This window comes from Mucor velutinosus (genome assembly GCF_035048745.1).
Source record: "Mucor velutinosus strain NIH1002 chromosome Unknown tig00001563, whole genome shotgun sequence".
NCBI classification, from domain to species: domain Eukaryota; kingdom Fungi; phylum Mucoromycota; class Mucoromycetes; order Mucorales; family Mucoraceae; genus Mucor; species Mucor velutinosus.
The window spans coordinates 676,913-700,078 of record NW_027041904.1 but is presented as its reverse complement, the minus strand read 5'-3'; the positions used below and the strand labels follow the sequence as shown (position 1 = coordinate 700,078).

At 40.4% G+C, this 23,166-nt stretch overlaps 10 protein-coding genes across 10 annotated transcripts; 4 read left to right on the top strand and 6 right to left on the bottom strand.

The window, feature by feature from the left end:
- Positions 1-377: 377 nt before the first annotated feature.
- Positions 378-2,198, top strand: ATC70_008826 (uncharacterized protein; the record flags this gene model as incomplete). The annotated part of the gene is made up of 6 exons (XM_064828071.1): positions 378-531; positions 621-744; positions 816-837; positions 901-1,144; positions 1,220-1,540; positions 1,597-2,198. 6 exons carry the CDS (start codon positions 378-380, stop codon positions 2,196-2,198), a joined length of 1,467 nt encoding a protein of 488 aa, XP_064685273.1.
- A 1,134-nt stretch (positions 2,199-3,332) lies between these two features.
- Positions 3,333-4,766, bottom strand: ATC70_008825 (uncharacterized protein; the record flags this gene model as incomplete). The annotated part of the gene is made up of 1 exon (XM_064828070.1): positions 3,333-4,766. One exon carries the CDS (start codon positions 4,764-4,766, stop codon positions 3,333-3,335), a length of 1,434 nt encoding a protein of 477 aa, XP_064685272.1.
- Positions 4,767-5,028: 262 nt separating this feature from the next.
- ATC70_008824 (uncharacterized protein) lies at positions 5,029-5,837 on the top strand (the record flags this gene model as incomplete). The annotated part of the gene is made up of 5 exons (XM_064828069.1): positions 5,029-5,068; positions 5,128-5,179; positions 5,268-5,440; positions 5,502-5,674; positions 5,733-5,837. 5 exons carry the CDS (start codon positions 5,029-5,031, stop codon positions 5,835-5,837), a joined length of 543 nt encoding a protein of 180 aa, XP_064685271.1.
- Positions 5,838-6,216: 379 nt separating this feature from the next.
- ATC70_008823 (uncharacterized protein) lies at positions 6,217-7,404 on the top strand (the record flags this gene model as incomplete). Its single annotated transcript, XM_064828068.1, has 1 exon — positions 6,217-7,404. The coding sequence occupies one exon, from the start codon at positions 6,217-6,219 to the stop codon at positions 7,402-7,404; it is 1,188 nt and encodes a 395-aa protein (XP_064685270.1).
- Positions 7,405-7,490: 86 nt separating this feature from the next.
- ATC70_008822 (uncharacterized protein) lies at positions 7,491-9,026 on the bottom strand (the record flags this gene model as incomplete). Its single annotated transcript, XM_064828067.1, has 2 exons — positions 7,491-7,686; positions 7,738-9,026. The coding sequence occupies 2 exons, from the start codon at positions 9,024-9,026 to the stop codon at positions 7,491-7,493; spliced, it is 1,485 nt and encodes a 494-aa protein (XP_064685269.1).
- Positions 9,027-9,335: 309 nt separating this feature from the next.
- ATC70_008821 (uncharacterized protein) lies at positions 9,336-10,288 on the bottom strand (the record flags this gene model as incomplete). The annotated part of the gene is made up of 4 exons (XM_064828066.1): positions 9,336-9,902; positions 9,957-10,073; positions 10,132-10,206; positions 10,262-10,288. 4 exons carry the CDS (start codon positions 10,286-10,288, stop codon positions 9,336-9,338), a joined length of 786 nt encoding a protein of 261 aa, XP_064685268.1.
- Positions 10,289-10,905: 617 nt separating this feature from the next.
- ATC70_008820 (uncharacterized protein) lies at positions 10,906-11,773 on the top strand (the record flags this gene model as incomplete). The annotated part of the gene is made up of 6 exons (XM_064828065.1): positions 10,906-10,942; positions 10,999-11,137; positions 11,193-11,256; positions 11,313-11,477; positions 11,533-11,649; positions 11,708-11,773. 6 exons carry the CDS (start codon positions 10,906-10,908, stop codon positions 11,771-11,773), a joined length of 588 nt encoding a protein of 195 aa, XP_064685267.1.
- A 4,193-nt stretch (positions 11,774-15,966) lies between these two features.
- ATC70_008819 (Aminotran_1_2 domain-containing protein) lies at positions 15,967-18,348 on the bottom strand (the record flags this gene model as incomplete). The annotated part of the gene is made up of 3 exons (XM_064828064.1): positions 15,967-16,030; positions 16,101-17,892; positions 17,952-18,348. 3 exons carry the CDS (start codon positions 18,346-18,348, stop codon positions 15,967-15,969), a joined length of 2,253 nt encoding a protein of 750 aa, XP_064685266.1.
- A 649-nt stretch (positions 18,349-18,997) lies between these two features.
- Positions 18,998-20,406, bottom strand: ATC70_008818 (uncharacterized protein; the record flags this gene model as incomplete). The annotated part of the gene is made up of 3 exons (XM_064828063.1): positions 18,998-20,017; positions 20,103-20,176; positions 20,235-20,406. 3 exons carry the CDS (start codon positions 20,404-20,406, stop codon positions 18,998-19,000), a joined length of 1,266 nt encoding a protein of 421 aa, XP_064685265.1.
- Positions 20,407-20,989: 583 nt separating this feature from the next.
- Positions 20,990-22,408, bottom strand: ATC70_008817 (uncharacterized protein; the record flags this gene model as incomplete). The annotated part of the gene is made up of 1 exon (XM_064828062.1): positions 20,990-22,408. One exon carries the CDS (start codon positions 22,406-22,408, stop codon positions 20,990-20,992), a length of 1,419 nt encoding a protein of 472 aa, XP_064685264.1.
- Between the last annotated feature and the right edge of the window lie 758 nt (positions 22,409-23,166).

The following is a 23,166-nucleotide window of genomic DNA, read 5'->3' as shown; positions in this document are numbered from 1 at the left end:
GAACAATATAAAAACGACACATGAAAAACTATAGTCTTTGTATGGATGCTGCTGCTGCTTCAAACAAGATGCTCTCCCTGTAAAAAAAAGGGACCCCCTCTGTTCTGGATTTTATAGTGATTGCTTCTCCTTGCAATAATGTTGTTCTGGTTGTTATTGTTGTTGTTGTTGTTGTTGTATAGGTGTTGGTGCCGTTGTCTTCTAGAAAAACTGCAGTGCAACACCTTGTTGTCCCTTTTTCACTCTTTTTCCTACCCTACTTTTTCGCACTCTCATTTCACCGTTGTTTATGCTAAACTTGTGATATCTAATCCAATACACCACGATAGCATTTACATAGTCTGTATATATACGAGAGAATTATAACTTGAGGCAAAATGGTGAATATACAGCAAGCAGTTACAGCTGTGTTCTTGGCGTTATCACTTGTCCAGTGCCAGCAGCAACAGCAGCAGCAACCAATACCAACATCCATATCAGATTCACAAACAACGACATTATCATCGAAAAAGCCTGTGTTCACTTCAACAGGTAATTATTAAAACCGCATTCGATCGATACTGAAATACATGTATTAAGGAGATGTATTAAAAAAAAAAAACTAAATAAATGATTGATAGACTCTTTGTCTTCATCGTCTTCTTCCACCTGCGGTACTAATGGCAACACGGATACCATCTGCTCTCCAAAAGCAGGCGATGTATGGAGGAATGGTACTTGGTACCCAATTACATGGAATACAATGTAAGTGGTATTCTAGAGCAAATGATCTGTTGTGGACAGGTGTATACTAACAATCCAAATGATGCTTTCAGGTACCCAACTTATGTTTCTTCTGTTAGTATAACTTACATAAATGACATGTATTAGACACACTCACTAATCTACATTTTGTACCAGCCGGCACTAGATATCTACATTTACTATGTACAAAACTATCAAAACATCCTTATAAAGAAGATTTCCGATATAAACACATCAAAAGGCAGCGTGGCTGTGCTTGTCGACGATTCATGGAGAGTGGATCCCTCTGCACAGACCTATGAAAGTTTAATTTATATCGTACCAAATGGCATTAACCCAGAAAAAGAGTTAGCAAATCGATATTCGGATTATCCTCCACCTATACATAACTTGGTAGAACGTAAGAGCAGCAGCAGCACGTAAATGATGCTCTTGATAGGTATATTTACTAACATGTCTATTGCACTATACATAGAACCGGCTCTAGTGCCATTACCCACTACGATGCCTGCCGCTACCAATGTGAGCTCAACAGAAGCGTCTGCTTCCATGACATACAACCCTTCGTCCACATTATCACCAACACCAGTCCCAATACCAACCAATGTAGACTTATCGGCTGCAGATGCAAAGAGCAAGAAAGAGGCTGGTCCAGAAGCTCATCCAATTCAGCCCTGGGTTATTGCAGCTGTTGTGCTAGCATGCTTAGCTGTACTAGGTGCATGCCTTGCCATATTCTGGGTCATGCAGCATAGTAGAAGAAGGAAGTTAGTGTATGGAGAAAAGGGACACTTGGGTATGTACATGCGTATAGTCAAGATAAAATACACGCTCATTTATGTATCATTGTAGAACTCAACAGTACAGCAAGCAGCTCCATGTTTCCTGTCCTACATCAAGACGGTAGCAGCAAAGAGAAGCTCAATGCCATGTCCACCATCTCTCTGAACCAACCTACCATCAATACCACTGTTACTACACCTGTACGTTTCTATGGCACAGCACACACAGGAAGTGAAAGAGGCTCTCTTAAGAGCCATACAGCACCCAACAGCCCTTTGAACAATGCTGCAACCACAAACATGGGAGGTTTCATTTCAACGCCCTCGCTACCCTTGGACGGCCAAATCTACATGCTTGGCGATGGCGCGCGTCCTCAATCCACTGCTTCATTTAGCAATATTTCCAGTCGATCTGAACCTCCTTTGACCTCGACAGACGCTCTTTTGATTGCAGATACCTTTCGCCAACGCATGAGAAGGCCAGAGTGGCAGCAACAACAGCAGCAATTACAGAAGAAAGAGGATGAAGAGGCAGAAGAGGAGGATAAGAGACGGCAGCTGAGCGAACAATTGTTGAAAAAAGAATTGGAAGCTGAAGGTACATTGATGAAGAAGGTTGGAAAAAGGGCACATTTGCTGGCTGCCACGTATCAACAACAGCAACAGCAATAACCTTGGTCTATCCCATGTGTATAATTCTTTCCTTTTTTTTTCTCCATTGTAATGATATCATCTTCTCTCGCTTTCTATTTCAGAGATTCTTTTCTAATTTATTGCATCCATATACAACATTTATACAGTGCATTCATAGAAATGTAATAAACTCATTGTAGCTTACAAACACCATTTTTGCTTGTCGATTAAAGTATTGACTAACATTTGCTGGAACCTCGTTATTCATGCTCCAATATTGCATGCTAGGCTCCTCTAATACTGTGGATCTAACTTCTCTGCGGTGTGCTATGTCTGTGTGAATGGGAACAACACATATACAATTAAGCAACATGCTTGCATAACCTTTTACTACTCAAATATATACTGATCACAGCAAAACCTGGATGAATTTCAACCGCTATTTCTCGCGTTAGAAGCCGTTTTAGACCGCCAGAATAGCACCGAGTGGTTACCTTTGAGTAGCAATTATTTACCAACATGATTGCTCAACTTTTTTGGGACCAAAAAAAAACATCAACCAAAATCGACCAAAAAGTATGAGGTATCCCTCACGGTTTTCATCGAAATTCAAACGACCGCATTTTTTTTGCCTTGAAAATGAAGACTTTTACTATGATAATATATATTAAATCAAAATGATTCTACAGGTCCAAAGCAACCCTTGGAGCTTTATTTGCGAGACCTTGATATGCGAAATCTCGACATTTTCGCCCAAAATCGTATTTACTATTTTCATATATTTCTCGATATGCTTGTTCAAAGCATCCCTCGTAATGAGCTCTATTGGATACGCCTTGAAAAGTACTCCAAGGAAGCTTAAGGGATCATTTTTTTTTTTTGTAGGGGAGACGAGCTCCAGGTTTTATTTAAAGAGCTTAAGGGATCATGGAGTAATTATCACAATTTACATAGTCTAAATCTGTAAGATAGATTTATCGAGTCGATTTTGATCAAAGTTTGGCCAATCTAGAGCAGAAGACAAGCGGAGTTATAACTGGGGGGGTTCAATAATGATCAGTGATGCGACTACTACTACTTATGTTACAGGATTGCGATTTTATTAGTAGGATATGATAAATCCTCATTACCAAATTAAATATTAAGCTGATTAATTATGAAAGTATATATTATTTACAAAAATCTCAATTGAGATGAAGTGAAATGGATGGGTTTCCAATCCAATTTCTCTGGCGAAATGAACCGTTTTTTCTTTTGTTGAATCTTCTCCCATTGTTCAACTACTTTATCGCCCAAGCATATAATATGCTGACCACGATAATATTTTAGAGCACCAATACTTTGCAGCGTATGCAAAATATCTTGAGTTGTAATGGATGTCTTTTGGGATATTTCTTCAATGGTTACTTCCTCTGTGGAAGACAGTAAATAACCAACAATGGTATCAGTCCAATACGCACGATACGACATGAGACCCAGGTCAGACAATGGCTTTTCAGGCGAGCCAGTTCTTCCTTCCACTTTGGATAGTTCATACGAGAATGCAATCAACAGTTTACCGTAGCCATGGCGCTGGTGTTGTGGTAATGTCAAGATACAAGCTACATTGTAGTTGTCTGCGGATTCCTTTTCCTTGGAGAAATAGCCAATAAGATGACATCCACGCTCGTCTCGCTTTGTCATACAGTAGAACAAAAATGGATCTACATCGTAGTACAGCATTTTATGATCCAAGAACAACTTGGATAGTAAACACAGGTTTCTGCACCATGTTTTCTGCTTTCGTCCATCAATTTCAAAGAATGAGATATCGTCTTTTCTGTAAATTTCGTTGCCTGGCGGATGCTGTAGTTGACAGCGAGTACGATGTCGCTCCAGTCGCTTGTGAGATTCGTAGTAGAGTAGGCAGAATTCGCAAATGTACAGTGTATCACAGTAGGCATATTCCTTGGGGTAAGGAGAGAAATACCAAGTCTCTACTTCATGCTCGCCCATTTGAATCTTGTTCATGTTCTTTACACGAGCAACCTCGCTCAGGTTTTGAGTCATGGAGCCAGATGTTCGTAGCTTTTCGATTTCTTGCTCCTTGGAAAATGTGGGTTGATGCGATTCACTCTTCTTTACTACAGTGCCTTCCTCGTCTTCGTCCTCTCCTTCCTCAGCCAAGACAATCTCCTCTTGAATGTTGGCATCCTCTGTGCTTTCTTCGTCTCCTTTTCGTTTGGATGGGGTAGAAGCTCGGCTCGTTGCTGTCGATGTGTCCAGAAGGTTGTTCTTCTTTTGCTTCTTCACAACTGGCTTTGGGAATTCTACACCTTTTGAGAAATCCAATCGACTGAGCGGCACCCATTCATCCAGACGTTTGTTAAATTCGACATAGTGCACATAGTATTCCATTGTAGGTGGCTGTTTGTTGGTCTCTCTGGCCAAAATAATTTCTGCTTTCCTCAGTTCTGAATGGCCTTTGATAGATATTTTCTGTACAAACAACTTGCAATTTACTGGAGATGCAAGGAATCTCACCATTTGGGCTTTCAGTTCAGCGGTCAAGTTATCCTCCTTGTCAACCTCCATGCCGTTCTGCGTAGCTGATGTGTCGTTGCTCATCCTTGTGATTGTAGCAATAGAAGAGTGATCTTTTTTTTTTTTTTTTTTTTTTTTTTTTCTCCATTTAATATATTTTTTTAGTTTGTTTCCAGACCAACCAAATGCAACTTTCCATGCGCTGTTGATGTCACATCAAGTAGTGATTGTAGTCTGTTCATCCTGCCATTGTTGCTCAAGAAACAAAAACCCTCCCCCCCTTCCAATTTCTCCACATTTTATCTTTCTCCATATTTTCACACCCCACTCTTTTCCTTGATCAATAATGTTGGCTACTCGTTCCATCTTAAAGACTGTTGCTCAAAGTAAATATAGGATGTATACATTGGATACATGGAGATGGACTCTTATTTGATTTGAATAGACCCTGTTGTTTTCAGAAACGCCGTTGCTACCTCTCCTGCTCTTGGTGTTAGGTAAGTTGCTATAGCAACCGACATTTTGCATGCATTCACCATTACGATCATCATCCACCAACAACATCCACATCAACATCAAACATAGACATTTCAATGCCTCTCACAAGGCTCAAGAACAATGCGCCGCTGCTGAATCCGAGCTCTTGCGTCAACAACGTAAACTTCGTCCTGTTTCTCCTCATCTCCAAATCTACCAACCTCAAATTACCTGGTATTTGTCTGGTCTTCACAGAATCACTGGCGCTGCTCTCGGTGGTGGTAAGTTGAAACGCGATGATTCATTATCTTTTATCTAAAATTTTATTACTGTATTTGGTAGCCTTCTACTTGGGTGCCCTTGCCTACGTTGCCGCTCCTGCTCTTGGTGTTACAATTGATACTGCCAGCATTATCTCTGCTGCTACTGCTGCTCCTTTTGCTCTCAAGTTTGCTGCAAAGACCACTGTTGCCTTTCCCTTTGTTTTCCACTGTCTCAATGGTGTCAGACATTTGGTAAGTGTTGAGTGTATGAGAATTTACATTGTGTCTAATGATGCGGGTGAAATTATAGGTTTGGGATACCACCAAGATGATTGATATCAAGAGTGTTTATACAACTGGTTATGCTGTTATGGGTGCTACTGCTGTTGGTACCTTGTACTTGGCTGCTATGTAATTCTTTCATCTTCTATTCATATAAAACATCAATTACAATAAAAAAAAAATACGAAATAACATTTGCTTTGTGTAGCCCAAGCTGGAAAAAAGATTAGTAGTTGACTAAGGTTGCATGTGAATTCTGATTTCACACAGGGACAATGTTGTACTGGAGAAGCAGGATGCAATCAGGCTATTGATGCGAGGGCTTCCAGCCATAGGCAGTATCTACATATCTTGCTGCCTCTTATATATCTCTACTATTCAATTATTGCTTTTCCAATTGAACTATCCGTCATGGTGTGGGGAAATGATCGGACATTGGGGTCTTGCCGATTCGTTCCGTTACCTAATTGCACCAGATCAATCGAATGGTTCATGCACTGCTCTTTCAGACCATGATTCCAATAGATGGTAAACAGCAAGCAAACCAAAGCAATGCCTATGTACATCGTTTGATAGAAGAAACGCAAGATGTAGAGCAAGAAGAACAGATTGACGGTGTTTCATGCGCATCATCTCCATCTACACTGCTTACTGCCAACACATTTATACCAACACCATCGCAAGAGCTCATAAAGTCAAGCATTGCCAACACCAAGTCAGTCAAACATGTGAATGTATCCATTCCAGAATCAAAAAGCACGAATATCATGACCACTGTCTTTTCTTGTGAAGCAACATGCCTCCATCACTTGACATACAGACTTCAGAATCGACATAAAGACTACAGACAATTTGAATTAGACAAGCTGGATATTGTACTGAGCCCATCTGGCGTACTCAATATCCAATTTACTCTTCTACTGAACGGTCTGGAAGACAGCTTGGACTATCCATCATGGTTTCAAGTCATTTTCGACAATGTAATGCAGAAATGTAGATTCAAACCAGCTAACAAACAAAATGAAGAGAAGGGCCTCTATCGCTATCAAGTGGAAAAGTCATTTGTCACAACTCCAATCTCGTACGTCTTGGACAAACAAGCGTCTTATGGAACATTGGACACACTGGAATTCTTGCTCGATTTCACCAGCCCAAAAGCCAAAGAATTTCATGCAAATTGGAAACGAAAATTGACATTGGAAATTATGTCAGATTATATGGAAGACGTACTGACCATGCTCCTGATCAAAAAGACGTGTCATCTATATCCACTCATCTTTAGCAGTGCCTACGCAAAGAGATTGACGCAAAGCCTGTCGTATTTACCACACATTGCCAAGTCATTACAGCAAATCTATGTAACATCACGCTCCACCATGTCTGTCACGAATCATGCCTTTAGTGAAAGTATCGAGCAGAAAATGGACATGATCCAAAAGAACGTGGACATTATGTGTCCCTTCAAAATAAACGAAAAGCCTGCCTCTACTGCAACGGAAGACAAGATCAAGGCCATTACTCAGAATGATAGCATTTCTGAGCAGTTAACATTGGGCATGTATTATTCGCTTCGAAATGACAGTAAAGCCAAACCCAATGCACATACAACAGCTATCGATCCACCAAATGCGCTCTGCTCTATCGCAAGACTATGGTCTGTTACATGCTCTACAGGCAATAATGACGACGACTTGATGTGAATACTTCTCTGCCTTGTGAAAGAACAAGAGAAAACTGCTTTAATAATATATATATGTACAAGTGAATAAAAGGTCTATAGCGATTTCTATGAAATTCCCAATGATCGCTTTGAAAATTCGTATACGGCATAACTGATACTGATCGATGGCACCACCTTAAACAGAGTTGGACCAAGGCCTTTGTAGAAGCCTCGAACACCATCTGCCCTGTACGTTTTTTGAGCAACATCCCAGGCAGAAGTGTATCGGAAAGGATGGCCAGGTGTACCTTGAGCTTGTAATCTGTTATACTGTAATTAGCAAAAATCACAGATTAAGCTTAATTTTACATACCTAGTTCTAATCATGTTCAAGGGATACACGCTACTTGCACCAATAGATCCACTCACCATACCACACATCCACAACACCAGTACATTGGGATGTGCCTTTTCACCTTCAGGTAAACCCTGATGAGCACCTGCCTTGTCCATGGATTGCAGATAAGACACTTTCAAAGTTTCGTAGATGCCCATATCCAAAGCTTGATAAGGAAACACACCCAATAAGCTCAAAAATAAACCAGGCCAAAATGCTCTTGGACCGCCTGTTTTGTACATTTCCCGCATTGTCTTGATAGCACTTGGTCTCACACCTTGTCCTTCTTGGCTGGACATGATTCTCGTCTTGAGAGTTTCTAAAGGATATATACAAAACTGAGAGCACAAACCAGCGACACCACCAGCAATGAAGCGAGCACCGACAGGAATAGAGTTTTTATCTTGAGCGCCTGTCATTTGAGCCATGATAGCTTTTGAAGTTTCAAACACATAGAATTTGATGGCAGATTCTGGCACGATTTTTATCACATTGAGACCATTACCAACATACAAAGCACGAAATCCGCCATTTCGATAAATCGTCTTTACAGCATTCAGGATGGCCGAGGAAGATGCTTTGGGTTGTGATTGAGTATTAAGGTGAGGTTGATAGGTAGTATGGGTAATAAGGTATACTTTAAGTCGATCCAGGGGCGCTGTACAGGTACGTGAAACACAGCCTGCCATGGCACCTGCTGTAAGGTATTTATATGCGTTTCGAGCTGCTTCGTCTGTGTGTGGAATAACTACTTCGGCATCTGCGTTGAGTTGTGTGGTTGTTTGGTAGTATCGATAGATCTCTGTAAGTGTCGTTTCATGAGGCAGTAATAGCAAGAAGTTTCTCCAATTTTCAAAATCAATGTAACCATTTCCAGCAGTGTCAATGTACTGAACCAGGGCTTCCATGTCTGATTTTGTAACATGAATTCCGGATTCCTTCAAGGCAAATTCTAATTCATCTGGCTTGAGTCGGTGGTCTCCCTGCTGATTGATGGCGCTGAATACGTTCCATAGTTCTTCTTCCTTTTCAATGACATGAGCCCTGAATCTGTCGTAATCGATGCCATTTTCATCATCTGAATTCAGCAACTCTGAAGCGTACCGAGTGTGAGCTGGCAATCTGCATGCTTCTGATATGTCTCTGGTATAAACAACGCCCTGTCCCTTGTGGTCTAATGAATCAAAAAGGTTCCTAATTCGAGCCTCTTTTTCGATGGACTTTTCATCATAATATGGATGAGGCACTTGATTTTCTTTTGACATGTTTTGCTTCTGGTGTTTGCTGAAACTATGACAAAATAGAAAAATCTCAAGTGATGCTGCTATTACTGCTAATAACGATTTGGCTTTATTTGTTGTTGTTTTGGAATCTGTGATGAGTGAGAAGGGAAAGAAAGCAAAAGAGAGAGATGGGAGGGGTCCACCTGGAAAAAATTTATAGAACAGCACAACCAACCCACACACACACATTTCACTCATTAAACAACCGCTTTTCAGGGTAAAGAAAGAGAGGACTCAAAGGATGATGTGAATTGAATAAACTTTTTTATATACAACTTATTGATTTATGCTTTAGTTTCTCTCTTGCTTCAAAACCTCATCAACACCAGGCTTTGATCTTGTTGTGTACATGCTTTCAACGTTCTTCTTGACTTGATCGTATTTCTCTTTTGCCTCGGTTTCAGTAGAACCAACAGCGCTGTTAACTTGATCCTTGACGAATTCAGTATTTTGTTGGATTTGTTGACGCAATTTGCTGGCATTCTCGTCAACTGCACCACGCAATTGGGATACAGTATCGTCAATTTGTTTGTGGACATTACCAACAGCGTCATTGACACTCTGATGTGCTGCTTGGATTTGGGGATATCTACGTTCTAATTTCTCCAATTGAACTGCAACATTGTGAGTGGTCTTGGGGAGGAGGTAGTATGAGGTACCAATGGCTAATGTGGTGGAGGTCAAGAAACGAAGCACAATGTTTCTATTGCGAGCAATGATGGTACCGGCTAAAGCGGCAACACCAACATAGACAACATTGGGGAAGATCTCTTCGTTTTTATCAATGGTGCTGTTGATCTCAGCGGTAACTTGGTTTTCTAATTCTTGGTATTTTTGTACCCAACCATTGACATGAGTCTATGCCATGCCAAGTCAATATACTATTCCATCTGTCTCCGTAATCATCATTACCTTTCCCTCCTCTAAAGTCTCGTTGGCATATTTTTGAGCAATGTAAACTTGCTCTTCAAGTTTGGTAGGTGATTCAATGATAACAACCTTTGGCTCAGGCTCGTCGTAAATACTGAGCTATACTTGGATGTTGAGACAAACATATCGCGCATTTCAAATCTATCTCCAATGTTACCTTGGCTCTCTTTTCCTCAGCAAATGCAGTAGAAGCAGTTGCGATCCATGCGCTACCAGCAGCAGCGGCAGTAAGCTATATCAACATTAGAACATGGCATACCTCTCAACAGCAGCTCTCTGGTACTTACACTTCTCTTGAGCACGGGAGAAAACATGGTGTATAAATAAATAAAAAGTGGAGAAGTAAAAACCTAGGCAGATGGATTTTTATTATGTTCGATGTTGCTATATTTGCCCACATCCCTGGGTGCGTTTGTCTGCCAATGAGACCAAGCCAAACTCGAGATTCTATCGATGGGTGACGTCAAAAACATGGGATATCCAATCATGGTATGTTGATCTAACATTTCTACTCGTTGTAAAGTGTGTATAACTCGAGAGATCCACGATATTTAATTGATATAATGCTCGTTTTACAGGTATATGTACAAAAGAAATGATGCTTTTATGGAGCATGTAGCATTATTGACATGACATAGCACTACGATGGTGATAGATTGGAAATATACGGAAACTGATTTCAACACTACATCTAATGTCAACATTAGCAGCCTGTCAAGACATGCATACACACATTAAACTTGATCCAGGGACAGTAACCATGGCAACAAACTGTCGAAATATATGATCTGTGCTTTTCTTTCATCTAAAAGCACATGATGCGGTAGGTGAATCAATCGTTGGTGGGTTTTAAACAGAACGTCATGATGTACATCACTTTGCAAAAGCAAGAAATACCAAGTTTCCACTTTATCTCTCATTCATTCATATCATGGAAGACGAAACACCTTTATACGGCATTGACAAAGGTACGCTTGGCACAGGAAAACCCTAACATGCGTTTACTTATGTCATTATGCTGTAGAGATCCAAGCTAAAATCGACTCCAAATACTCAGTTGAGCGCGAGCAGCAAGCAAGACAATGGATGGAAGAGCTTATCGGTGAAAAGTTTCCTTCTGATGATTTCGCCGAGAGCTTAAAAGATGGCGTTATTCTGTGCAAGTAGGTATACTCTGTTGGACGTATCGAATATACGCTTTTTAACAACATTGAAAAGGGTGATTGGTAAATTAGTTCCCGGCCAAGGAAAGTTCAAGCAATCCAAGATGCCATTCATTCAAGTATATACTGCTTTATCGACAGGGGCATTGTATAGAGGTATTGATTTCATGAATAGATGGAAAACATTTCGATATTCTTAAGGGGCGCTGAAGCCTTGGGCGTGCCAAAGTACGATCTCTTCCAAACAGTGGATTTGTTTGAAAAAAAGAACATGACACAGGTCGTTGACTCCATCTTTTCGTTGTCGAGATATGGATACAAAGCTGGAACATCACCCAATGTAAGTACATGTCAGCGAATACAAGAGAAAAGAAGATATTCACCTATCTTGAAAGTATCTTGGCCCAAAACTTGCTGACAAACAAAAACCAACATACTCACAAGATGCCGCCAATGCAGCCAATGCAACATTTAACACCTATCAATATGGATACACTGGCGGTGCAAATCAAGTAAGTGTAGATTATAAGGGCTTTTTAGAGAGGGTTGACTGATGCAACTCCCGTATAGTCGGGAATGAGCTTTGGCCAGCGTCGTAATATTGCAGGCAGCGATCCTTATGCTCAATACAAGTAACAATCCGCGAATATGAGTTAATGATACTCGATTAGAGATACACAATTGGAATAAAAGATCTTTGGATTTGCATTAATAAAGCGGAATGTGAAGCTAAATTAGCAGTGGATCAGAACACTCACAATGTTTTTGACAGCCTGTCAGTAATTTTGATCTTGTGAAATGGATCAACAAGAAATGCTTTACAAACCCACTATTATATCGACTTGGCAATAGTGTGCTGGATCAGCTATAAACTTCTATTGACATTGCCACCACAAACCTGCTGAATACAAAAGAAATGATATATTATTAAACCTGATACATACAGTCATTTGGATGCCATACCAACAGCGTTTGATTTGTAGTTTAACCCCTTTCTCGCTTATTCTTTTTACAAAATACACCGCTGAAACATTAATTGACAAAGCATCGTTATTGAATCAGGAACTTTTACTCAACATCGTTCAACAGCTCGAGTTTCCTAAATCTATCGACCTTAAAATTGCGCGTTTCCTGATTGCAACCACCCCTTCAAACTTATATGAAACTTGTAGAGAATTCAAAGGAGAATACAATGGTATTTGTTTCAAGCCTCTGGTGTACATTGTTCACCTGATATTTGATGCGATTGTTTTTGCGATTTTTTGACTGTTTTCTAAAGATTAATCAGTATCCGTCATCAAAACATTTTGTTAAGCATTACTAAACATTGTAGACCAAAAAAATTCCTATCGAATAAGCTATTGCTTGAAGCTCTGGCATGACTCTATCATGAAATATTGACAACCTTGTCCTGACCAAAAAATCGTCACCAGATTTTTTGCTTGCTATCACAGGCAGATTTTTAAGAAAAATTCATGATTTTGCATGATACCCTTTTTTGACCATAACTCGACAAATACTCACTGGATTCGCACAAATCAAAGACCATTCAATAGCTCTATGTTATGTCCATTATAATATAGTAGTTTCAAGTTTCAGATGTACGCTGCCTTCATAAACTTGCTACAAATCTTTATTTTGTTTGGTTACAAGCAGAGGATTTATAAAACTCACAGATAAATCTATATGTGGAATACATTCACTCTAATCTGCATTCCGACAGTTCATCCAGTTACCGGATTCAGATATAAGCTGTATGTACATTGGATTAGATGTACGATATCGATTTATACTACAAGAAGATATGAACTTCAGATACGCTAGTACTATAAGATTCATACTATAGAAGACATAGGCTATAGATGGTACCATGGACAGGGATGGCGCTATAGACTTATACTTGTATTCCGACATTGACTACGGATGTTTACCATATCTGGATGAGCACCAAGATTAATGCAATATGAGCTTGTTACTTCAGATGTGCACTTTATGATCCACGCTATAAGACACATGCTTATATTCGTGATACTAGCTACAGATACTTTATGTGCTACAGACTTGTACTATATATGAGACAGGCTATAGACATGCCGTATATATCCAGATACATGCTAAAGATATATGCTCAGCGATATACACTCAGATATGTACTATTGATATAGACAAAGTAGACTGTACCTATCGGACACATGCTACTAGATCGATATTATTAATCCTTATACAAAGGTTAGATTAAGGTACTTGAGATAAGAGTCTGAATATTCGTTCAGACAAAGCTAGATTATGCTTAGCTTGCTGGAGTTGTCTTTTAGCATGATTAGACATTAGTTGATCAGAGTTGACTTATTTGTCAATCTAATTAGTAGAACTTTTATCCATTGTTATAGTATATATATAAGAAGGATCATCTACCTGGCCAATAGAGATACTTCAGTTTTACTTTACACCTGTCAGTTTGATAATAAACATACCTTTACCAAGTTGACTTATTCTTTTTTTATTCTTTTTTTTTCCAGTGAATTTTAGTCTTATAAAGCCTCGAATTCCACATCAATGATATTATGCAAATTGAATCTAACTGTGTAGTTTGAGGTTTTATAAAGTTTAAAGCTTAATGGAAAAAGAATAAAAAACAATAAAGTCAATTTGATAAAGGTGTATTTTTTTATCAAACGGACAGATATAAAATAAACTGAAGTATCTAGCCTCTACTAGCCAGGTAGATGATCCTTCTTATATATATACTATAACAATGGATAAAAGTTCTACTAATTAGATTGACAAATAAGTCAACTCTGATCAACTAATGTCTAATCATGCTAAAAGACAACTCCAGCAAGCTAAGCATAATCTAGCTTTGTCTGAACGAATATTCAGACTCTTATCTCAAGTACCTTAATCTAACCTTTGTATAAGGATTATTAATATTAATTTATTAGCATGTATCCAATAGGCGCAGTCTATTTAGTCTGCAGCCTGCATCTTATATACTATAGTATGAATCCTATTAGCCGATCAATCTCGCTACACTCGATGACGATGTCGCCCTGAAGGTTCACAGCGAAGGCCTTCGAAATCAGAGATATCAAGCAAATTTGAAACAATCGATTAGTAGTAAAAGAAAGGATATATCAGCGTCAGGAGGGGGAGGTATCTACTTACCCATGTTTCTCTTGAGCTGGCGACATAGAGTTGGCCAGGCGTAATTGCAGGACTTGTTTTATAAATTTACAGCAACTCTTGAGATAATGTCATTTAAAGACATCTTTATAGAACAGAACTCCCAAGAAAAAAGCATTCCGGCTAAGCAACCGTCCTTTCAGCTCCTTGATCCCCATTTTATCAGCATCGCAATCATCATTGCCGCCATTATCACCATCAGAAAGGCATTTGGGTTAGCCCATGGGCGTGCCAAAATTCGTTCAAAACCAGTTTATTTTTTCTGCTTAAAATTGGGCAAGTTTTGTCTTTTGTCGACTTCTTTAATCTATTTTGTGATATTCGACTATATAAATTGTGATAATCACCCTACGCTTCCTAATACATTCCTGAAGTAATTTTCAAGGCGCTTCCAATGGTGCCAACTGCAATATGTATTTTGAATGAAATTATTGAGCAATTTGATAAAATATGAAATGAGGTTTTTGGTCAAAATGTCGAAATTTTGCATATGAACACCTGGTAAAAGTGGTTTCAGAAGCTGCTTTGGGTCGAGAGAAACATTTTGATTTAATACATACCATAGTAAAAGTCTTCTTTTTCAAGGTCAAAAACACGATTGTCTAATTTTCTATGAGAACCATGAGGGGTACCTCATGCTTTTTGGTCGATTTTTGTCCATGTTTTTTTGATCCCCAAAAAGTTGAGCAATAATGTTGTTAAGTTATTGCCAGACGAGAGCAATTGTTTGGAGCTATTCTGACCATCTAATACGGCCTTGAACGCAAGAAAACGCAGCTCAAACACACTGACTTTGTTGTATCAGGAACACTAAGGAATAAAAAGGGGGGATACCAGCATGTTGCTTGTCCGTTTATGAAATAGCCACGTATATATAGATGTAGAGCATCACATAAGAATCAGACCCACAGATAACATGAAGGTTCTCATGTGTAAGTGCAGGGTCAACATGAAAGTAGCAGTACTTTGATAAGATACGCAAGAGCAACCGGCAACGCGAGCTGCTGCTGCGCAGGTTGATTCTCACCAAAACATAAACACTCTTTTTGAATAGTAAGAGGTAGTGCAAGCATGCTTTATGGCCATACCTACATTATCTCTCATTGATACAGATGTGGGGCATCATATAATGCCGAATCTTTATTTACAGGCTGATTATAAAGGCTTTTCAAGCGATAATGAAACTTTAGAAAGCTGTAATACAGACATGGTACTATAATGGCTATGGAGGTATATGCCAATGTTAAAACATTGATACCTATTGCTAATTCTATCCCGCAATCTAATCTATTTTAACAAGCTCTCAGGTTAAACCATTCTCCACCAATCCAAATAGCACGAAAGACTACCCAATATTGATCGTGTATGCAGAAACATTATTACGTGAATTTAATCCTTTGGTTTCATATACGAAGTAATAGTTGTGTGATCCAGAAATAATCAATATTTACGGGGATTGCAATTTTTAAAAAAAAAAGTTATTGTAGCAAGGAAGAAAATTATACAAAATGTGAATTTAGAGTAAAGGGGGGGGGGGATTGTGTGAATACGTGGTCTTAATAATAAATGCTTAGATAAAAAGGATCAGACGAAAAAAGAGGGTAACCAAGTTGATAATAAACGGTATGGACTTGGTGCATTTGTTTTTAGTTTCCAGTGCAGCCTTGTTTGTTTCTTTGATTACTTTTGTGTCGTTTCAAAGCGTCCAATCTACGTGGAGTGAGATGTGTTAGATTTAATCTACAATACTAAGCCTACTGAAAAAAAAAAACCCCCCTACCTCGAGAAACTCTTTTGACATCCTTCGCATCTGTAGGGCTTATCTCCTCCATGGATCTTGGAATGTCGCTTCAAATCATGGTTTCGACTGAACGCAGCAGTACAAGCGTGGCATACGAAAGGCCTGTCGTCTGTGTGTGTCCTTGAATGACTCTTAAGGTTGTACAGTCTGGCAAAGGTTTTTCCGCAATTAGGAAACAGGCATGGAAATACGGTTTGTGTTTGGTTGTTGATAGTGGTAGTAATGGGTGTTGCTGATGCATAGATGCTCATGGCTGCACTCTGTGTATCTGCTAGTGCGGGATCAGAACGACGTCTTTTACCTCCTGTTGACATCTTGTGGCCGTTTGAAGACGACGCTGCTGCTGCTGCGGATGATGAAGAAGTGGGTGCTCCCACTGCAGATGACATTGAGGGAGATGCTGTGTTGGAAGCCGTTGCTTTGATGGGTGATGACGAATTATAAGCTTGTGAGTGTTGAGAATCGGATTGCTGATGCTGCTGAACTGCCGCCACTGCCGCTGCCGCTGCTACCGCCGCCGCTGCAGCTACAGAGTTATCGTTATTAGCGGTGGATGCATTACCAAATGGCATGAAATAGCTGTTTCCATTGCCATTTGACTGTTGAGACAATTGATTTGCGTATAATGCTAAAGCAGCGGCATCAGCTAAAGTGAGAGGCGGTGGATTGTTGTCTAAGGGCCTTGAGAAGTTGTTTAAATCAAGAGATCCGTCATTGTTGTTATTACCGGATGTGGATGGCGTTCCTGGATTTGAGGTGTGTTGTAATGCAAAGTTATCAAAGTTCTGCTGTTGCTGGTGATGTTGGAGCGCTGGCTGAACAGGGGAAGACACTGTGCTGGTGTTCATAGGTGTACTGCTTCCACCATCGCCACCGCCAATAACGGGAGAGGAGGTGGCATTTATACTGACATTCGCTGTCGTAGGAGCTGTTGTAGCGGAGGTGGCAGTTGCAGCCGCATGATTAGCCACCGTGCCTAATAGAGCCTGAGATAACAATGCCTCGATAGCATGCTGGTCGCCTACTCTAGCCTTTTCGCTAATCTTCAAAGCAATGTCATTCCAATCTGTGGCTTCCAAGAATTTGAGCGCTTTATCGTCTGATGATGCCGTTGCATGACTGGGCGACGCACTGCCATGATTTGATTTATCAATATCCATCATGGAGAGTGCTCTCGCCGCTTGCTGCTGTTGTTGGTGAAGTTGTTCTTCGCTTCGTATCTTGTTCTTTAGCCATTCTTGGTCCACGTACTTGGCAGCTAACGTATTATCCCATCGTTGCTTCAGCTGCTTGCCCTTGCGTCCAGGTATGCTGGTTGCAATTTCCTTCCATCTGCCATAGCCAAACTTTTTGATGCCTGCCAGCAATAACTCATCCTCTTCTCTCGTCCATGTGCCTCGCTTGTAATCCTGAATCATGTCATCGCTACTCAGATCAATCTCTTCAATGTTGGAATTTAGGCCAGGATAGTTGGCAATGAGCATCACATTATTGGCATCCACTTTCGCATTGTTGGTGCTAGTGCTGGCCACATGTTGCTGCTGTGATTGCTGGTGTGTGGTTTTGGCTTGCTGTGCTGTGCTATCAGAGTGAGATAATCCCAACAATTGAAGTGCAGTTGCTGCTGCCGTTGCTTGTTCGATGGCATCTTCCGTCTTTGACTGAGGCTGTGTTTGCTGCTGTTGCTGTTGCTGCTGTTCCTTTTGTGTTTGAGAAGCATCATGCTGCTCTTGCGATGGCTGTTCTGGAGATGCTAATCCGGAATATGAATCTACCATTATCACACCCGGAAATTAGTTGCCAATTCTCTCACCCTTTTACCCTACTTACCAGGTTTTCCTGACAAGGCTGCAACGACAGCACTCGATACATCGTCCTGGCCATGAGCTGATTGTAGAAGAGCAGCTGTCAATGCAGCTGTGCTGGACGCTAGATCATGTTGCTGCTGTTCATGAGGAGGAGAAGCGGGAGTGGAGATCGATGCTTGAGTCATGTTGACAGTGGAAGGTGAGGCCACTGCTGCTGCTGCTGCTGCTGTTGCTGCTACGGCATCTGCATCCAATGTGCTGATATCTTCCTGAGTGGGTGTTGCATTTGCAGCGATGGTAATGTTCTCTGTCGATGGAGATGGGGCATCATCAGCGATGCTATGTTCTGGTGAGAGGGACTGCCGACGTCTTTCATGATGAGGTGTCGTCGATGTTGTAAACAAGTGTACACGTGCCATTCGGAAACTTGTCGTTTACTGTTCTTTTGATGTAATTCTTTCCTTGTGAGCTTCCTTAATGCTATATGCTATGCCTTTGCTATGCTATGTGGGATGCCTTGGACCGGAGTTCTTGTTTTGTGATAGAGGAAAAGCAAGAGTATACAACCAAGCCTTCGCCAAGCCTCGAATTTTATATATAAAGAGAAAGGATTGCGCATGCTTGTCCTCCTTTTCTCTGTAGATAAATGTTTCTTGCTTTCTGCCTGTTGCCATCTCCCTCTAGCGGCATTGTAAAAAAAAATTTTAACAGAGCAATTGTGGGCCAATTTAACGAATGAGATGCTGTACAGTTGTGTGCGTCATAAAACAAGTTCATCCTCATCTCTCGCTCAATCCGGCCTTTGTGCAGAATATGCTGGTTGTTCGGCGCTTCACGGTTTGCTTGATGGATCAAAAGCAGCTGCCATCACATGTCATCTGAGCGATTTCGATTGGCTGAAATCAAGCTTGTGCCTTGAAGCATATGCCATTCATTTGAAACAAAATGTTTGTGTTCAATGTAAACCAAAAGGAAAAGAGAAAGAGATGGCGTACAGGCCATTTTTTAATTATAATTAAAAGAAAAAAGCATAGCTCAGAGGTGTCATAGAATACATATACAAGTCGATTAATGAGAATGATGAGGGATTATTACATGATCATTATCATCACTATTACTACTTCTGCTTGATGGAATCGAGATGGAGTTGTAATTGTTGTGTAGATTGGATGAATACAAGTGATTTGCAAATGATGAACGTTTTGCTGATGGTGAAGATGAAGATGGCATAGATGGAGGAGACGGAGGAGATGTTAAATGCTCAGGCAAAATATGGTGTTTGGCCAGCAACTGCTGCTGAAGTCTCAGTTGCTCCTGCAATGCTTCCAGTTGCTTTTGTTGGTTTTTGTGGGCCATCAAAGCAGAGACAGCATTAGCAGGTAAGTGGCTAAATTGATGCGTATCAGCCATGGTTGGTTCTTGCTGCTGTTGTTGCTGATAATGTGAATACTTCCTTTGTTGATGTTGCTGTTGTTGCATCATACGGCCTTCTACGTTCATTCGAACCTTGAGTGTGGATATCTTTTCTCTTAAACCACGATTGCGTTTGTCGAGATGCTTGATGTATTCAACTGCTTTAAACAGGATTGTGCTTTTTGAGTTGTTGATGTTCTTCAAGGTGGGAATGATGTCTGTTAATTCTTTGAAACCCAAGCGTATTGTATTTCGTCTCTTTTGCTCAGATGCTATATGATTGACCCTCTTCTCGTCATCAGTAAGAATGTCTCGGTTATTGGGTTTTTGTCTTTTGGAGCCATAACTTGAATTCACAGAGGATATAGAGCTTGATCTTTGTCTTGTATTGTTGGGCGCAGTTTCAGGCACTTGCAATGGACGGATTTGACGAACAGGCTTTCTCGCTTGCTGGGGCGGATGCTGCTGCTTTTTAGGAGAGCTGCTGCTGCTGTCCATGGTATGATAGCTCTTTGTAAACGGCACAGTGATCTGATCTCCATGTTGCAAGTAGATTGGAGTAGGCAAGTACGAGGAGGTGAGATAGATATGTCTGTCATGAGTCACATCCCGTTGCTCTTGCTCGCTATCCACTGGTTCCGAATCAACATTGCATTGCTCGTGATATTCATGTTTCTAATTAGGGTAGATTGTGTTTGTGGGGAAAAGGGGAAGAGGTTGATTAATATATTGTAAATTGTGTAATGAAAAATACACTTACTATATCGATACTTTCACCAAGACGCACATTGGCGGGCGTAACATCATGTAGCGATATTCTGTCTGAAATGAAGTCTAAACATGCAAAGTTATTAGTGTCTACAATTGCACCCATATAGTGTCAGTCCATTACCTTCATTTTGAATCATAAAATGGTCATGTTCCATTGAGCTTAAATCCTTGAAAGACGGTGGAGTTGTATTAAATTGTGGATGATGGGATTCCCATGTACTGCTGCTGCTCGTACTGGTTGTGCTGGTGATGCTGGATGCCTTGTGAGTAGAAACTGCTGGATCGTATTCCATGGATAAAGAGAAGAAGAGTGAATAAAAGAGCGTTGATTAGACGGAAGAAGAGAATAAATGGTTTGTAATTCACTTTACAAATGCTTAATAGATTGACTTTGAACAGATAGCTGGAGAGTCAGCAAAAATGCGGGGTCCACACTCCGATAACTATGGGCTTACTAAACCACAATACAATTTGCATAAATGGTTCGTCTTTTTCTTATAAACCACAGTCTTGAGCTTGGTAATACATCATCATGTATTGCTATATGCTAATTTATTAGTATAGAACAAAGCTGCTATTGTTATCTGCCATTAGCGTGTGTGCAACACAAGTGTAAAACTGTTACATCTTGATTTACAAACCTAAATGCGTTGTTTCGCTACATTCACCACTGTTTGGCTCTGTATACAGCTGCCATTACCAGCAAATGAGAAACACATCATTGCGACTCAACAATACAAACAATTTCACATGATTTCACATGTTTTCAGGCAGAAACAAAAAGGTATTATGGATAGCAGATGATGACACAAACAAAACTAATGCGTCATATAGAAATGTAGAGATGTAATTTTATTCATAGGATAATATAGTTATTTAGTAATTGTTGGTTGAAGAAGAAGAAGAAGTAGCCATAACTTGATCTATATTCTGGAGCATCGCTGTTGTACGGCTCAACAGAGAGGTAAGATTAGTCACTTCGCGCTTCAATTCAATGCGATGAGCTTCTAAAACTTGATGGGTGTGTTTGCGATCAACAACTGCAGGATTGAACAAGGCAGAGACAGTGGTAGCAAAAGCAGCAGCAACATGTTTGGCGTCATTGTTCATCTTGGGCGACAAAGGCAGCATATCCTCATGAGGGATCGAGGGTGGCGAAGGCAAGCTAGGTAAGCTTCTTTGGTGGCGATCAATTTCAGGGTTCAACAAGCATGCAATGTTGGAAGTACTCTTGATAGGTCTCATGGGAGGAGATGGCAGATAACGTTGATGGTGGTGTTGGAATACATCAGGCTCAATGGGATCAGGTGAAGATCTAGCAGAATGGACACTGGCAGCAGGTGAAGGAGGACGTTCAACAGCATGAGCGGGAGAAGGTGTAGGCAACAATGGACGCAAATGTTCAATACGCTTGGCAGCACTCTCGGAAGCATTCTCAATTCGTCTTTTGGTACCACAAAGAGAGGCATCAGCAGACAAAGCAATGGGAGCAATGGCTGGACGATGCATGACCACAGGCTTGTGAGTAACCATGGTGGCAGCAGTGACCCTTTTACGACGCTTGATAGTCGAACGCTTCATCGTGATAGGACGACGTACACTGTGTAATTTGAAGTAGAGGCCACAAGCGTTACAAATGGGATGACCCGATTCATCACGTCTCCACAAAGGCGTGGTGGCGGTTTGACAATTTGCACAAATGAGATTGGCGAGATCTTCAGGGGTTGTGGATGAAGTGCTGGTAGTGGCTGCAGTGGAGGCGGTAGTAACATTGCTGACATTTTCCTTTGGTTGTTGGCTTGCTGTTTGCTGTTGAATGACTACAAAGGTAGGTACTGAAGGTTTAGAAGCAGCAGTAGAGAATGATAAAGATGGTGGAGATACACTAGATGGTGGAGGAGGAGCGGGAGCTAAAAGAGGAGTAGGAGAAATACGTGGGGCAAGAGCAATTGGACTGATTGTTGTATTCTTGGGACGTTTTGAAGCATTTCTTTTCAACCAAACAGGGCGAGTTGTATTGCGGGCCTTATAGTAAAGACCACAAGCATTGCAGATAGTTTCTCCAAGAGGAGATCTTCTCCATAAGGGAGTGGTAGTAGTACCACAGTTCGAACACGAGGTAACGACCGCACTTCCAATGTCCGATTTCGCAACACTGGAGTTGCTCGGCTCAACAACGGCTGAAATGCTGTTATTGCTGGAAGGGGCAGAAACCTTTGACTGATCGAAGCCAGCTACGACAGCTGAAGTAGGCTGGTCTTGTTGTACACAATTCATATCATTTGTCTTGGACATTTGGGTAGTTTGTTGTATTAACGGACATTTATGGCAGGAATCAACACTAGTTGACGTTGATGGCTTGTTGTAGAAAGGGGACTTTACAGTCATTTTTCTGATTTACTGGATGAGAGAGGAGAGAGAGGAAGAGAAAGAAGAAGGATGGGATTTTAATGAAATTTTTTTTTTGTACTTTTTTCATTTTTTTTTTTATTTATCTAGTTTTTATCATTAAGGTCACGAAAACATCTACGATTGGCTATTGATAGCAACATCTTACAGCTAAAGAATTGCTCGGAGGGCATTTTACCCAATCAACAGAAATTTGTTATCTCATTTTTCAAATCAATCTCTTGTTTATCTCCATTTGATTGCCAAAAATCCCCTTTCAAATCCTCTCTTTTCCCCTCAAGTTTGCTTGTACCCGCGGGATCCCTTTACACTACTGCTCACTGTGATAAGGCCATCACGTGAAAAAATGGCTCGAGTTGGTTACATTGAAGACAAAAGGTGGATCTAATCCCAAAAACTTATCTATCATAATTATTTATATGCTGTTGAACCTTAAATACATTCATTCAATCTTTATCATCAGAGCCGATAGATCCTTGTTATTGTGTTATGAGGGATAATCATCTTATCTTTTATCAAACGCATGTCTTTTCTGATTCCATGTTAATCCCTCGCCTTTTATAGAAATATATGGCTCTATTTAGATTTGTTACAAAGTTACCTTGATCCCCCTGTTTTTGTATGCTTTCAAGACATGTTTAGTG